At 37.0% G+C, this 12919-nt stretch overlaps 1 protein-coding gene across 23 annotated transcripts in view; it reads left to right on the forward strand.

Annotated features, from left to right (window-relative positions):
* ROBO2 (roundabout guidance receptor 2) overlaps window positions 1-12919 on the forward strand; it is a 1029224-nt gene that overhangs the window by 876452 nt on the left and 139853 nt on the right. For all 23 annotated transcript variants that reach the window (XM_032751027.3, XM_072936785.1, XM_072936791.1 and 20 more), the window contains 2 exons: window positions 2542-2699; window positions 4274-4394. In XM_032751027.3, coding sequence (XP_032606918.3) covers window positions 2542-2699; window positions 4274-4394 — 279 coding nt within the window. The remainder of the gene's footprint in view (window positions 1-2541; window positions 2700-4273; window positions 4395-12919) is intronic.

Genomic DNA, 12919 nt, shown 5'->3' on the forward strand with positions numbered 1-12919 from the left:
TTCCTTTACCTGGCTTTTTTTTTGTTTGTTTGTTTTTTTGTTTGTTTTTTTTTTGTTTTCCTAAAGTTAGTGTTCCCTCTCTTCCTCTAAGAGTTATTTTCTCACTTTAATTTATATTTCATGCATTCTTCTCTTATCTTTGCTTTTCTGTCTCTGCTTTTTTCTCTATTTCTTTTTTCTCCAACCTTTTTTTTTCCCCTCCAAAACACAGAATGCTTTAGATGGAAATGGAGAGATATACCTATTCAAAATTCAGGTATGTGCTGAGGTGCAGAGCAAGATTAAGCAAAGCCTGTAGCATCAATTTTGTCTTCTATTCAAGCCAGTTTTGCAGTGTGACTTTGGGTAAAAGAACATGATAAAATCAAATCACCTCTTAGCCTCATATTCTGAGGCTGATTGGAAACTTACACAGTTGCTGGGATGATTCAGAGGAAGTTAATGTAATTTGCTGTGTATCACTGCAAGAAACTGTGTTTGTCAGGTTCATATAGCAGTGTGAAATGTTCAAGGAAAATGCTTTCCTTAATATTGCTGCCAGGAGTTAGGAGTCAGGAATATAAAGCCATTATGTGGTGGGATCTGCTGATTTTTCTGGGGATTTTCCACTAATGGATTTGCACTGAAGTTCTGTAATTACAAAAAGAACCAAGCCAATAAAAATAATATATATATTGTGTGTAATAATATTAGCAGAAATTAATTTTTATCTATTTACCATTTATACAAATGTAGACATAGCATTGTGTAGGAGTACTTTTTCTTCCTGTGTATCATGGAGATCACAGAGACTGAAGCTGCTTTTCTAAAAACCATGATTTTGTAAGGCTTTTTACTGGTTCTTTCCCTGACATTCCCATGATATTGACTTTCTTGGCTTTCCAAAGTGCTGTATTGCCAATAGTCAGCAGCCCATGATCTTCATCATACTAATTCTGTGCTCTTCATTGCATAAGTTATTCTTCCATTTGATCTTGAAGTTGTATTAATTCAATTTCTGCCAATTTGATTATTGTTAATCAGAAGGTTTGTATTATGCAGAAATATTTGGGGATTGAGGTTTTTGTTGTTTATTGGGTGTGTCACCTAAGAAGACTATGGGCTCTTGCCAGAGCTGCATTTGTTGCCAGCTGCCTCCTGTCACTTTTATTTTATGTTTCATGAGCGAGACCTAAATTGTCACTCTTTTGTGTGTGTGTGCGTGTGTTAGAAAAGGAATTAACTTCCAATTAATTCTCTCCTTCCTCTGGGATCTACCTGAGTATCCCAAAATGGAGAACAATAAAGTTACCTCCATGTCATTTCGAGTGCCAGATATATACAGTCCACTCACCTCAGACTATTCAGAGACCAATTCTTGTATGTATTAATCATATTTTTCTTCTGGCTTATTACAGAAGAGAAAAATATTCAGTTCCAAATGTTAAAATGGGGCACGTTTTATTAACATTGAAAGCAGTAAATTATCTCTGCTTATGAAATGAGACTGAGCAATTTTTGCTGAACTCTTCCTGACTTGCCCCTGCACTAGGATACAGTGTTTTCTAATTTCTCAGAGGGCCCTGGTTCCATTAAGGGTGAGAACTGTTTTAAAGCTGTAATGAAAGCCATGCGTCGCTGAAATACAAGGAGGGGCAATGCCCTAAATTCTATTTCAGTAGCTCATCTAGAGCTATTTTCAGTTTTATGTTTATAAGAATGTCAATTAACCTAGAGACTAGGACACATGTGGAAGAATAAGGATGAAGTGGATATCATTCTAACACACTGAAGCCAGCTAGTTGGACCTAATCCTTTACAAAGCTTGATTTACATAAGAAGCTGGCCTGCGTTGCCTAATTTAGTTCTCAAACAACTTGGTGATTTAAATGCTTTTTCTTTTCGATGTAGTGGGATAGGGCTGGTCAAGGTGGCAAAAGTATTAGAACTAAAAATATAGAATGAAGAAATAAATATGCTGGAAGTACATTACAATCAGTTTTATTTCTCTGACACCTTTCAGAATTGGTGACCATTTTAGCATGTATGTGCCAGAAATAAAATAATAACAGTAATAATGGCAATGCCCTTAGCCAAGGTGTAACTGCAGTTCAGTATTAGTTCTACCCCTTTTTTACCTTGTGCCCAGACAAGGCAGATACTCAGCAGGTTGTTTCCTGTCATGAAAAGAATTCAACATGCAACCTGCAGAGCTGCTTTTGTCTTGATGGAAAGTGATTCTGTCAAGGGTAAGAGGAGTAATGGGTGCTACACATCTCTGTAACTTAAATACAGAGCAGTGTTCTTATCTGGAAAGAAAAAAAAGAAGGGAGAACAAAAGCCCTGTATGTGAAGTCTGCCTCCATTGGACGAAAGGGCACATCTGCCCAGCTTCATTTTTGAGATCTTTTACAGTCAATATAAGAAGCAAAGTCATCCACTAATAATGGTTGAGACTTGTTTATTTAATAGTATGTGTTTCTTCAATTTTTTTTTCCTCCACTTACAATGCCATCACTTCTGTTAATTTTTTTCCCCTCTTTCCTTCGTTTATTGCTCTAGTGCTACGGGATGACTTCCGCCAAAACCCCACGGATGTGGTGGTGGCAGCTGGAGAGCCTGCAATACTGGAGTGCCAGCCGCCTCGAGGGCACCCCGAGCCCACCATCTACTGGAAGAAAGACAAAGTCCGCATTGATGACAGAGAGGAGCGGATCAGTGTGAGTACAGCTCAGCCAGGTGGATTTTTATCTCTGGACACAGGGCCCACAGCTGGGTGCAGCAGAACTTGCACAGCTTTATAGCCTTGCCCATATAAATTTGTTGTTATTCTTGGCAGTTTGCCTCTCTGAGCTTTCTCAAATGAGGGGGTCGGGCTGTTTATTGCTCCTAGTCTGGCTCTCCAGCTTGAGCTTCTTTGAGGGTTGGTTTGTAAATCTAGTGTTATGGAGATCCATTAGAGCTGGAGATTCAGTCATGGAAGGTGCTCAGTTAGGTGAAGGACTTAGTGGATGTCTTTGACCAGTTTGGTTTTACCTTTTCTACATCTCAGTTCTCCAAACAGAGAATATCAGAGGTGTTTATAAGTAAATTCAGTCAAATCTATGAGGTGCACAAATAATACCAGGGAAAAAACCCAACATCTTAGAATGATCAATAAAGTTATAGTTATTGTGGTAATCTGGATGTGTTTAAATGTAGGCTGAAGTCATACTCTAAAGAATTATGGCTCCTGAAAAGGAATAAATATTGAGCAAATGAGTAACACTGGTTGAGTTCTGTGGCCGTTCATTTCTTCCATTGAATGAAAAAGGATCCAGTAGAAATATTGAACTTAGCAAGTGATTAGAGATAAATCATAGTCCATACAAGCAAATGGTATAAATTAAGGGGTTGAGAACATGTTTCATTCCTAATTTTTAAATGCTTAGCTTTTCACCATTAATATTTCTTCAATAACTTTTTATGTTGTATGGAATGATTCAGTGCTGACCTTATTCAACATGGAAGTACTATCAGGGAGCTTGTTAGTGGCTCTCGATCCCTAAGGAATTATTCCAAGCCAAAGAATCTGCTAGGGTCTACTCAAGAGTAGAAGAGCAAGGAGTGGCAGAGAACTGGCTATTATTCCCTGACTCTCAAGTTTCTTTTGTTAAATCCTCTGCTTATTTTGAAGCACCCCATTGTCTAACCTCTGACACTGTGACTTCACAAGCCACGAATTTTTACTTTATTTCTTTCATCTATCCTGCTCTTTCTTTCTGTAAGCACTCTTCATAGCCATGAAAATATTGACTGTCAGGTGAATTCCCAGTTTGGGCCAGATTCAGTCTGTTTGCCTCAACAAAAAGATAAAATATGTCATTATTAGTGATCAAGGAAACTGTTCAGACACCAGTAAAATAAAATTATCTAAGTAAAACTAAGTCAAATTGCCTTGTTTTTTCAGAGAGATGTCAAGAGTGCTTTACATATTACCATGCAAGAAATAAAAGTACCCTGTGCTGCCAAGAGACATCAAGAAATGCAATCTTTGAAATGTAAAGAATCTAATGAAAGCCAAAGGAACAAGATCAAATGCAGTTGAAATCAGTTGCAAATTGAAATTAGTCAGTGGGATAAAAATGTGTTCTAGAACAGCATAAAGATATAAATATAAATATATTATTTTAAAACTATACAAACAAAAGTTGAGAATGTCTTGGTTGTGGAACTTGTCTCCTGAGAAGGCTGCACTTTTTCTGATGTATTTTGTTTTCCTGAAGTTAAAAATGTGTTCCTTGTTTTGAAACAGATCCGTGGTGGGAAGCTGATGATCTCCAACACCAGAAAAAGTGATGCAGGAATGTACACGTGTGTGGGGACCAACATGGTGGGGGAACGCGACAGTGACCCTGCAGAGCTGACTGTCTTTGGTAAAGACACCCCTGCTTTTATTGCTTTTTCCCCACAAATGTCATAGGCTGAATTACCCTGGGCGGCTCCTCAAAAAAAGAGACAAAGCAAGGGAAACAAAACATAGCAGGTCTGCTCAAGATGCATTTCAAAGCTTCAGAGGGAGACCAGGCTTTAAAGGCTGCAGTTTATAATGATGGAGCTGTGTTGGCTCAACATCTTCCTTCTAAGCACATACTTTCAGTCTGATTGGAGGTCTATAGTGATGTGCATAACCAGAAATGTTATTGCAGGACAATGCTGTCCCTCACAGAATGGCCAAATGGAATTAAGCTACTTCTAATACAGTTGACAGTGCCTGCTTGCCAGAGATTTAGACCAGGATTGCCTATTTAAATAATGCCATATTCCTGAGGGGTTGTGAAATCAAACCTTTGTAGGAAAGCACAAAAATACTCACTTGATCAGTAAAACATCATTAGAGACAATTCCAAAATAAAATTTTTGAATATATAAAAATAACTTTTGGTATTAATTTTTAAGAGGACCTGAAACAGCTTTTCCTCCTGTAAGCCATGACAGCATTTAGATTTTTGGTGCTGCCGAATTAAAAATGAATAAGCTTATTGTGTGAAAGAGCTTCTAGACCTGATGGGCAAGGCAAAAGTTTGGTTGTTAGGAGCACTTTCCCCATGGTTAGGGTCCAGAACAAGAACAGAGTAATAACCCAACCTAGAGCTGTGTCCATCCTGCTAACAACTGGATAAGAAGCAAAGCTACAAAATCATGCTGTGGTACATGCTACAGTTTTAGGAATTAGTCAAGAGGTTCTGAGCAAACAAAGGAAGATCAATAAGGAAGAAACCCTTGTTGATAAGGAAAATATGTCATGCTGACAAAAGAGACAGAAATAGTGTTAATGTTCCATCCTGCTAAACCTCTTTGATACAGGACTGAAATTCCAAACAAGACCCTTTGAAACCCCAGAGAGATGTTTAATAGAAATCCTAAGGTTCTTTGTGAAGCAGATACTCCAGAGTTTTTCACCTTCTCCCTGATATGGTGCACTGGAAAACCCAGTCACACATCCCAGTTTTTGCATGTGTGTGTAATTCAGCATTTGTTTATTCACTTAAAAAATATATATATTATACGAATCACAAAAGTCAGAGAAAGATTTTTGCTAGATGAGATTCATTAATTTCTGAGGATATGCTGCTTTTCAGCATTTCAAGACTTTCCACTCCAATTGGTTTGTTGTGGATTCATGGAAACATGTGGCTTTTAAAGGCAGAACTATTATACCTCGCCAAAAAAAATCAGAAAAAAAAACCAAAACCCACCAGATAAAGGATCTCTGTCAAATTAAAATGCCCTTTGCAGCCAGTCTGTTATAGTTGTAGCTTAATACAGATGCAAAAGAGACATGACATATCTCCTTCATCAGTTTAAGTACTGCTAATCTCTGGTAATACTCCCTGTGGATAGCAAGCAGATTGCAGTCCTAAACTACAAAGCCTTAAGAAATCCTTAAGAAAATAATTTGTTAAAAAGCATTGAACTGTAGGAATGAAAACTGAAATGTGCATGTAATTTCACATCCTGCAGAGCTATGAAACTTATTAGGTTCGTCTTGATATCTAAAGTAATACATAACCAATTACAATATTCTGATTTTTTTTTACAGAGTATAATCATAGCAATCAACTTGCAAAAATACAATCTAAAACTATTTGGTGAATACCAAACAAAATCAGCAATAAATGAAATTAGATATTTTAATCCTCCTTAATTGTGTTAGCCTACCTGAAGAAAATTGTATTTAAAATTCCCTACGGTGGTATCTTCCTATCTACATTTCTCCTTCTGTCTGAGTATCCCAAGATACCTCCCCACCTTCCTTTTTGCTGTGCAAGAATGGCATGCAGGAAACAGGTGCTCAGGTTATGACCTGCTGTCTCACAAGATGGTTTTGCTGCCCTGTGCCCATTTCCTGGCCCTGAAGCTCTGTGCTGCTGCACTGGGCTCACTGTAACATCGTGCCCAGGGTAGTCCTGGACCTCTCCATGCAAAAGGAGGAGACTTGCCCATGCTTTCCAGCAGTTATATTCCATTTTTGGACTCCAGGCAGCAGCCCATGTGTGAGCAGGGATGTACACAGTGACTGGAGAGCGTTATCCATGATGTTTCCAGGAAGCAGTGTGTCTAGTGGACAGTCCAATCACCCTAAGCACTCAAAATAAATCCAATAAATCCAATGACTCTGGGAAACGTCAGATTGGCTCTGTGTGTTCAAATTGGCTTCACTGAGCGCAGGCAAAACCACCAGGATCATATGTTAGTCCACAGCCTACCTCTAATATGACTCACGGGTCTGAGGAACACGGGAATACTGCAAATGTTGATGAAAAATATTCTAGAAATACTTCTATGCAATTCATGTGCCAAACTGTAACTGCTTTGAACATATTTGAAAATGGACTCCACAATAAAAATAAGATCTTGACTGAGTGACTTGGAGAATTTTAATAAGGGACTGGAAAACTTATAGCTGGTGCTGATTCCAGAATGGAATGTATATTAATTAGCTGATCAGTTATGTCTTCATTCCTTTCCCAAATAGCAACCTTCCAAACCATTTCCACAGTGTGAAGGGAGCCTTAGTAAACATATTATGTAGGAAAAGGCACTGTTTCATACTAGCTCTCGAACCTTTCCAGAAACCATCTACTTGTTACTTTTGGCTTTGCAAATTTTTCTGTAATACCTGAAGTTAACTTCTGCATGTGACTTGTGACAGATCTCTGGCTCCCTGCACAGTAAATTTAGCTTGAGGCATTGCCTCTGGAAAAACTGAGACAGTGTGGTGGGAACTGGTGGCCCAAGGGGAACAGCATGGAAGCCTACCCTGAAAGATTACACTTTTCCTGAGTTTAAAAACAATAAAATAAAACTGGTCATAAGAACCTTGAGAAGCAGTAGGGGGAGAAAATAAAATTTTCCCATGTGCAGAATATGTCCACTTGGCTAGGTACCCATTCAATTACCTTTACTGACAGATAGTTATGAATAATACATGTAGAACTTCCACTTTTTTTTCCCCAATTTTATCTGCATAGGAAGCATTGTTTTCAACATTTAGGCACTCTTAACAATAAACTGTTAGTGTCAATGTAGATTGCATTAGTTTTGTTCCCAAGTAGTGATTTTTCTATTAGCAGAAAATTGGCAAACTTTCATAGTAAAATTTCATAAAGATCATAAAGCAGCGCTATCCAAAACTGCGTTTTGAATAGTGACAAAGATGCACTACATTTTGTTAGTCTTCTTTTTTCAAGCATTACTGCTAGTTTTTGCCTTTATGAGGCTCCAAGGTGTAATCTTGGAGGAAAGCACAAAGACAGGGTCTGTCACAGTCCTAAGTTGCACTTTAAAAGAAGTTAATAACCTCAGTCCTAATGTTCACAAATGAGGCAGCATGGGACTTGATTATTGTGTGCACACTATTTTAAAGGCCAATTTCCAAAGTGTAAGTGATACAAATTAGGTTGTATTGCTTGTGTTTGGGCTCATAGCCCTTGGCTGAACAGAATTAAAGCAAGATGCAAAGCAGAAACAGTTTAATTCCAATTTGTAAGAAAGCTTTGTTTGTAAATACATAATATGGAGCCAGAAATTAAATAAAGTAGGAATTACTCTTTATGATAACCTTTATCATTTTGTCATGCTACTTCACCATTCTGAGATAAGTTTTCAAGTTAACTGTTTCATGTTCTTTTATTTCCCTTTGCACTTAAAATGGCATGTTTGAAGAGGATGTACAAAGGTATATCTTGTATATTGATTCTCAAGCTCAGTGAAATCAATGAAAGCCATAGTATATCAACTTCAAGAGGCTGGCATCAAGCAGTGGAAAAAGATATATTTAGAAGAGCCTCAAAAGAATATAAAGCATAAGTAAGAGTAAAAAATTTCTTTAAAAGATATGTCAATTTGGACATATTAAAGATTGTTTTGTATTAATCTTTGATTTTATCTTTGGTATCTGAACCTTTTTTCAGCTAATAAGGTCCTGTGGGATGAAGAGGTATTCTTGTCTGATGCTTGAGGAAGTATTTGTGTTTGATGTTTTGTAGATATTGTCAGACTGAAAGAGAAACCCTAGTTTCAGAAAAAGAATGACTATGATGACATGGTGTTAGAAGAAAAAAAATCCCCTAAATCCCTTTAATGAAGACACTGTGCCCTATTTTGCTTTCTTGAGATCTGCCTATGTGGAAGGTCTAAGCAGAGTCTTGACCCATTGTATCCTGGAAAGCTTTCCCAGTCACATGGAAAAATCTACCAAAACCAGCTATACATTCATAGGTCAAGACAGAGAAATTAGCAGTGTATATTTTGTCCTTCAGAACAAATCTCCTCCTGGTTTTCTTTAAATCCCTTTATTTTCCACTTACAGTCTACTTGTGTCAGTTAGCAAAAAGCCAGTTTAGCTTTAGATTATTTGTTATCCACAGATACCAAGAAGTTGTTATAGAATAACGATACAGCTCTGAAAAAAAGTGTCTGATTTGGTCCCCAAAGCCTGTATGTAAGTCAGTAAAAACTGTAATTAACATGATTGTAGACTTATATAAAAGGAGAAAACCACTAGCAACTGATAACATTCATTTTACTGCATTTGGCTCTTACTGGTGTTCCATGCCTTTACTGTGCAAGCTCATCACACCTTGGGTGCTGCTTAGAGTGTAGGAGTTTGAGAGGTCTACATGAGTGCTTATTTCTCAAATGAAAAAGGGGAAAGTGCCTGAAAAGATACAGTAGAAGAATGTCTATAAATATAAAACCACATTCTTTTGCAATTCCATTTTCATTTATTTGGCCAACATAGGTAAATTTAGTGAGGTCGTAATATCCTGTCTTCTTCCACATGTTCTCTTTTTGTCAGAGAGCTTTACTTCATCCAGATCACATTGCATTTAATAAAATATCTATGCCATTGACAGCATTCTGAAGTGAAACATACTTCCAACCATCTAATGTTTCCTTTTCTTCCCTTTTGAATCAGAATGCTAAAGTGCAAAAAGCTTTTAAATGTAACTATTTGCTACTAAATCCCTCCCCAAAATCTTTTCATTTTTGTTTTAATGTTCTTTTTAGAACACAAAAACATTTTAAAAAAATTATGCCTTCTATCCAGCAAAGACAGGGAAAACAAGAACAATTCTAAATCAGATTGAGGCTCTACATTATGAAGACTATCAAATCCTTCACTCAAACAGTTGCCTCAGCAGAGAAAATATATTAAGGTAGTTAGGATCATTTTAATTAGATTGAGGCCCCATATATGGTTGTCTAACTTTTTGAGGAACACAAAAAGGGCAATAATACATCTGAAGGTCATCTGAGTCTCTCTAATAGACTGTGAAACTCAGACCAATTGTTAAATATGGGGAAAATTGAGTTCTGAGGTTAACTTGTGTCAGCACCCAGAGCAAGAAAAGCATTTTGCTGTTTCTGGCTCATATCTGTAGGTTTCCTTGCAGCACATACCTCAGAGCAACCAATGTTGCTCTGCAACAGATTGTAGGTGTGTGTCCAGATTGCATTAACAATCCCCTTTTATAACTGCAAGCGAAGTTTATTCTGAAGTAATAAAGGTCACCCTAGTAATAGCATGACTGGTTGACATGACATATAACCATGACCTATTTTATAGTTCTCTTCAAAGATTTTTAATATTCATCAGAGAAAGTCTGGGAGGTAGGTACTTTATTTACTCAGTGAAAGCTTATAAAATAGCTATATTAAAATTTTTATATATGCCTATGATTTTAATTTATCACCCTTTCTTGTTGTTTCTCAAATATATTGTTCTCTGTATGCTGTTGACAGAGGAACAATATTTAATTATACCACAAGGTTTTATTTATGGTCAAACCATTTTAAAAGAAAAAAATATGATTTTTTTTTTCCCAAGACTAGCTCTGAACCTAAGTTTGACCTGGCTGTGCACAGAAACCTTCTTTATTTAGCATGCTTGGGCAAGCAGTGCTCTGTCTCCTGAGAGATTAACATTGTAAGCAAGTTATGCAGGTGACTCAAATCCAGTTAATCTCACATAAAGAATGTTAATTGCATTGGCAATGGCATTCACTCTGATCACTTTATAGCTGTATAATTAGCTATTGGACATATTCAAGGGGCTTTCTGAGTGATACAAATACAGGAAACACCATAAGAGATAACTTGTTCTTTCCTGATTCATGCTGTGCAAAATGCAGAGATGATGCAAAAATGGAAACAGCAGTTGTTGGTATTTGCATGTCCTTGTTAACTGGGCTCTGTGCTTACATAGCTATTAATTTTCTAGCAAATTCTTAAATGTTTTTGAAAATACACAGTTTTAGAAGCTGATATGAAACAAACATGTGTATTCTCCTAAATTGCCTTGATATGGAATCCAGTGATTTATCTAATGACCTCAGGGCCATTTACTTTTTCCTCAGCTGGGTTCTCCTCAAAATGAGACAGAAATTTATTTTCTCATCTCCTGTGCAGGAGAATTTACAGCCACAAGTAGCAATTTCATAAGTATGCACATTCTCATTTCTAAGCTGCTTACACTCCGCTTTTGTAAACCTGGTCTAAAATGATTTTTGTATGCAGATCAAGCCAGTGTACAGACAAACACAGAGTTGTTTAAATTCAGTGGGGATGAACTAGGGTCTCTAAACCACCAATTAGAATGCTGATCTGGATTTAAATTTCTTAGTTTAGGATCATGTCTTGAAAAACAAATGCCAAAATGAAGATTATTCTGTATGAGCTGAGAACAGGAGTTGGTCTAAGCTCTTCTTAGGAGAGAAGTTGTGAAAAAGATGCTGTTGTAAATTTGCAGAAAGTGTCATTAAAATATTCCCATCCAGATTCTCATAGTTACAGATGGGCCAAGTACGTTTCTTAGCATTAGGACTAAATATGGGGTTTTTTTTGCTTTGTCCAGCTGTAAAAAGTTTATCAAATTAAAATGGCTTTATTCAAAATTTTCCATGCCTAACTGGAAAACTGATTTTAGTTGACAAAATTAAATTGACAAAATAATTTGCTCTTCTCTACGAATGTTGAAGTTCTTGCAGTTTGGAGGCCGAGGGGATAATTGGAGTGAAATGGGCAGGAATGAGAGGAATGGAGGAAGCTTTTTGTCCTGAGAAGTGCAGGTGGCTCATACTGAATATCATGTACCTAAAATATGTTGGGAAATAGCTATACTCTTTTTTTGGCTTGTCCAGACAATTTTCACTAAACTTAAGCAAATATGGACCTGCCTTAAAAAAAAAAAAAAAAAAAAAAAAAAAAAAAAAAAGTAATAGTCATCAATTCATACATTAGAGAACTCATAAATGCAGATCTGGGCAGCATTTTCCTCTATCTACACTGTGTTCCTGCTGCTGTAACTCTCCTGGGGGGATCCTTGGGTACTTCAGCTGATTTTTCTTGTATTAAATTTGTGGATGGGCTGTATTTGGGTGACCTGGGGAAAAGGAGCTCCAATTAAAGTGCAGATCAAACACTCAGTGGAGAAGAGTCCACTTGCTGTGAGGTATGAAAACGGAGAGGCATGGCAGTTGGAAGGGGAATTGGACTTGAGAACTTGCTGGGTTCCAGGTGCGAAAAGTGATATTTCTGGGCTAAAAGAAAAATATAAAATGACTAAAGAAACCGCAGCTGAATAGGTATTGTACACAGACTTGACACGAGAAATTACAAAGAGCTGGATATGGCTTGTACACTGACTTAAAATAGGAAATTATAAAGATTTCAATATAAGCAGAGAGTCTAGAAATGAATTTACTTGCCCAAACATTGCTGGAATCTGAAAATCCTGGGCAGGAATAGGAATAAGACAAAAGCAATGGCTTGGGGAGAAGAATCTTTGCCTGTTAGCCATGCTTTTATCTCTATAATCTGGAAAGGTGCTATAGATTCTTGAGCATGTCTATTCTTCTGCTGACAAAATATGTTTTCCCCTGCCAATAGGTTTCCCTGCTAATAAGGAATTCCTGTGTGATGCTGTCACTCATTTACATAATTACTAACAGGTGGTTTTGTGTTCCTCATTTTCTGACTGATACTCCGATTTGTAAAAGTGATGAACACTTTTTTGTCTGCAGTTGAATTAATGGAAGCTGAGCTTTGAACACACAAAATTAAGACTTCATTTCCATCCAACACCTTCCCATCCCCTCAAAAAGAAATTGTCAGTTTTGTGGCTCAGTTTGAACACCAAAATTTAGGAGATACTTTTTACCTCAGAGAGAAGCTATGAAAATAGAGCTATGAAAATAAGTGAGGTGATTATAAAGCATTAAGATAGGTGTAATAGAGGTCATGAGGAAATTAATAATTCTGTCTTTGAAGTACATTTTGAGTAGTAAGGCAGGAGGCCACTCTCAAAACAGTGCAACTACAGCAAAATATTAAACACCTGCTCATTAAATGAATACCAACAATCTGGAGATGTTTGGGGGAAAAATAGTGTGTG

This window comes from Taeniopygia guttata, chromosome 1 (assembly GCF_048771995.1).
Source record: "Taeniopygia guttata chromosome 1, bTaeGut7.mat, whole genome shotgun sequence".
Lineage (NCBI taxonomy): Eukaryota > Metazoa > Chordata > Aves > Passeriformes > Estrildidae > Taeniopygia > Taeniopygia guttata.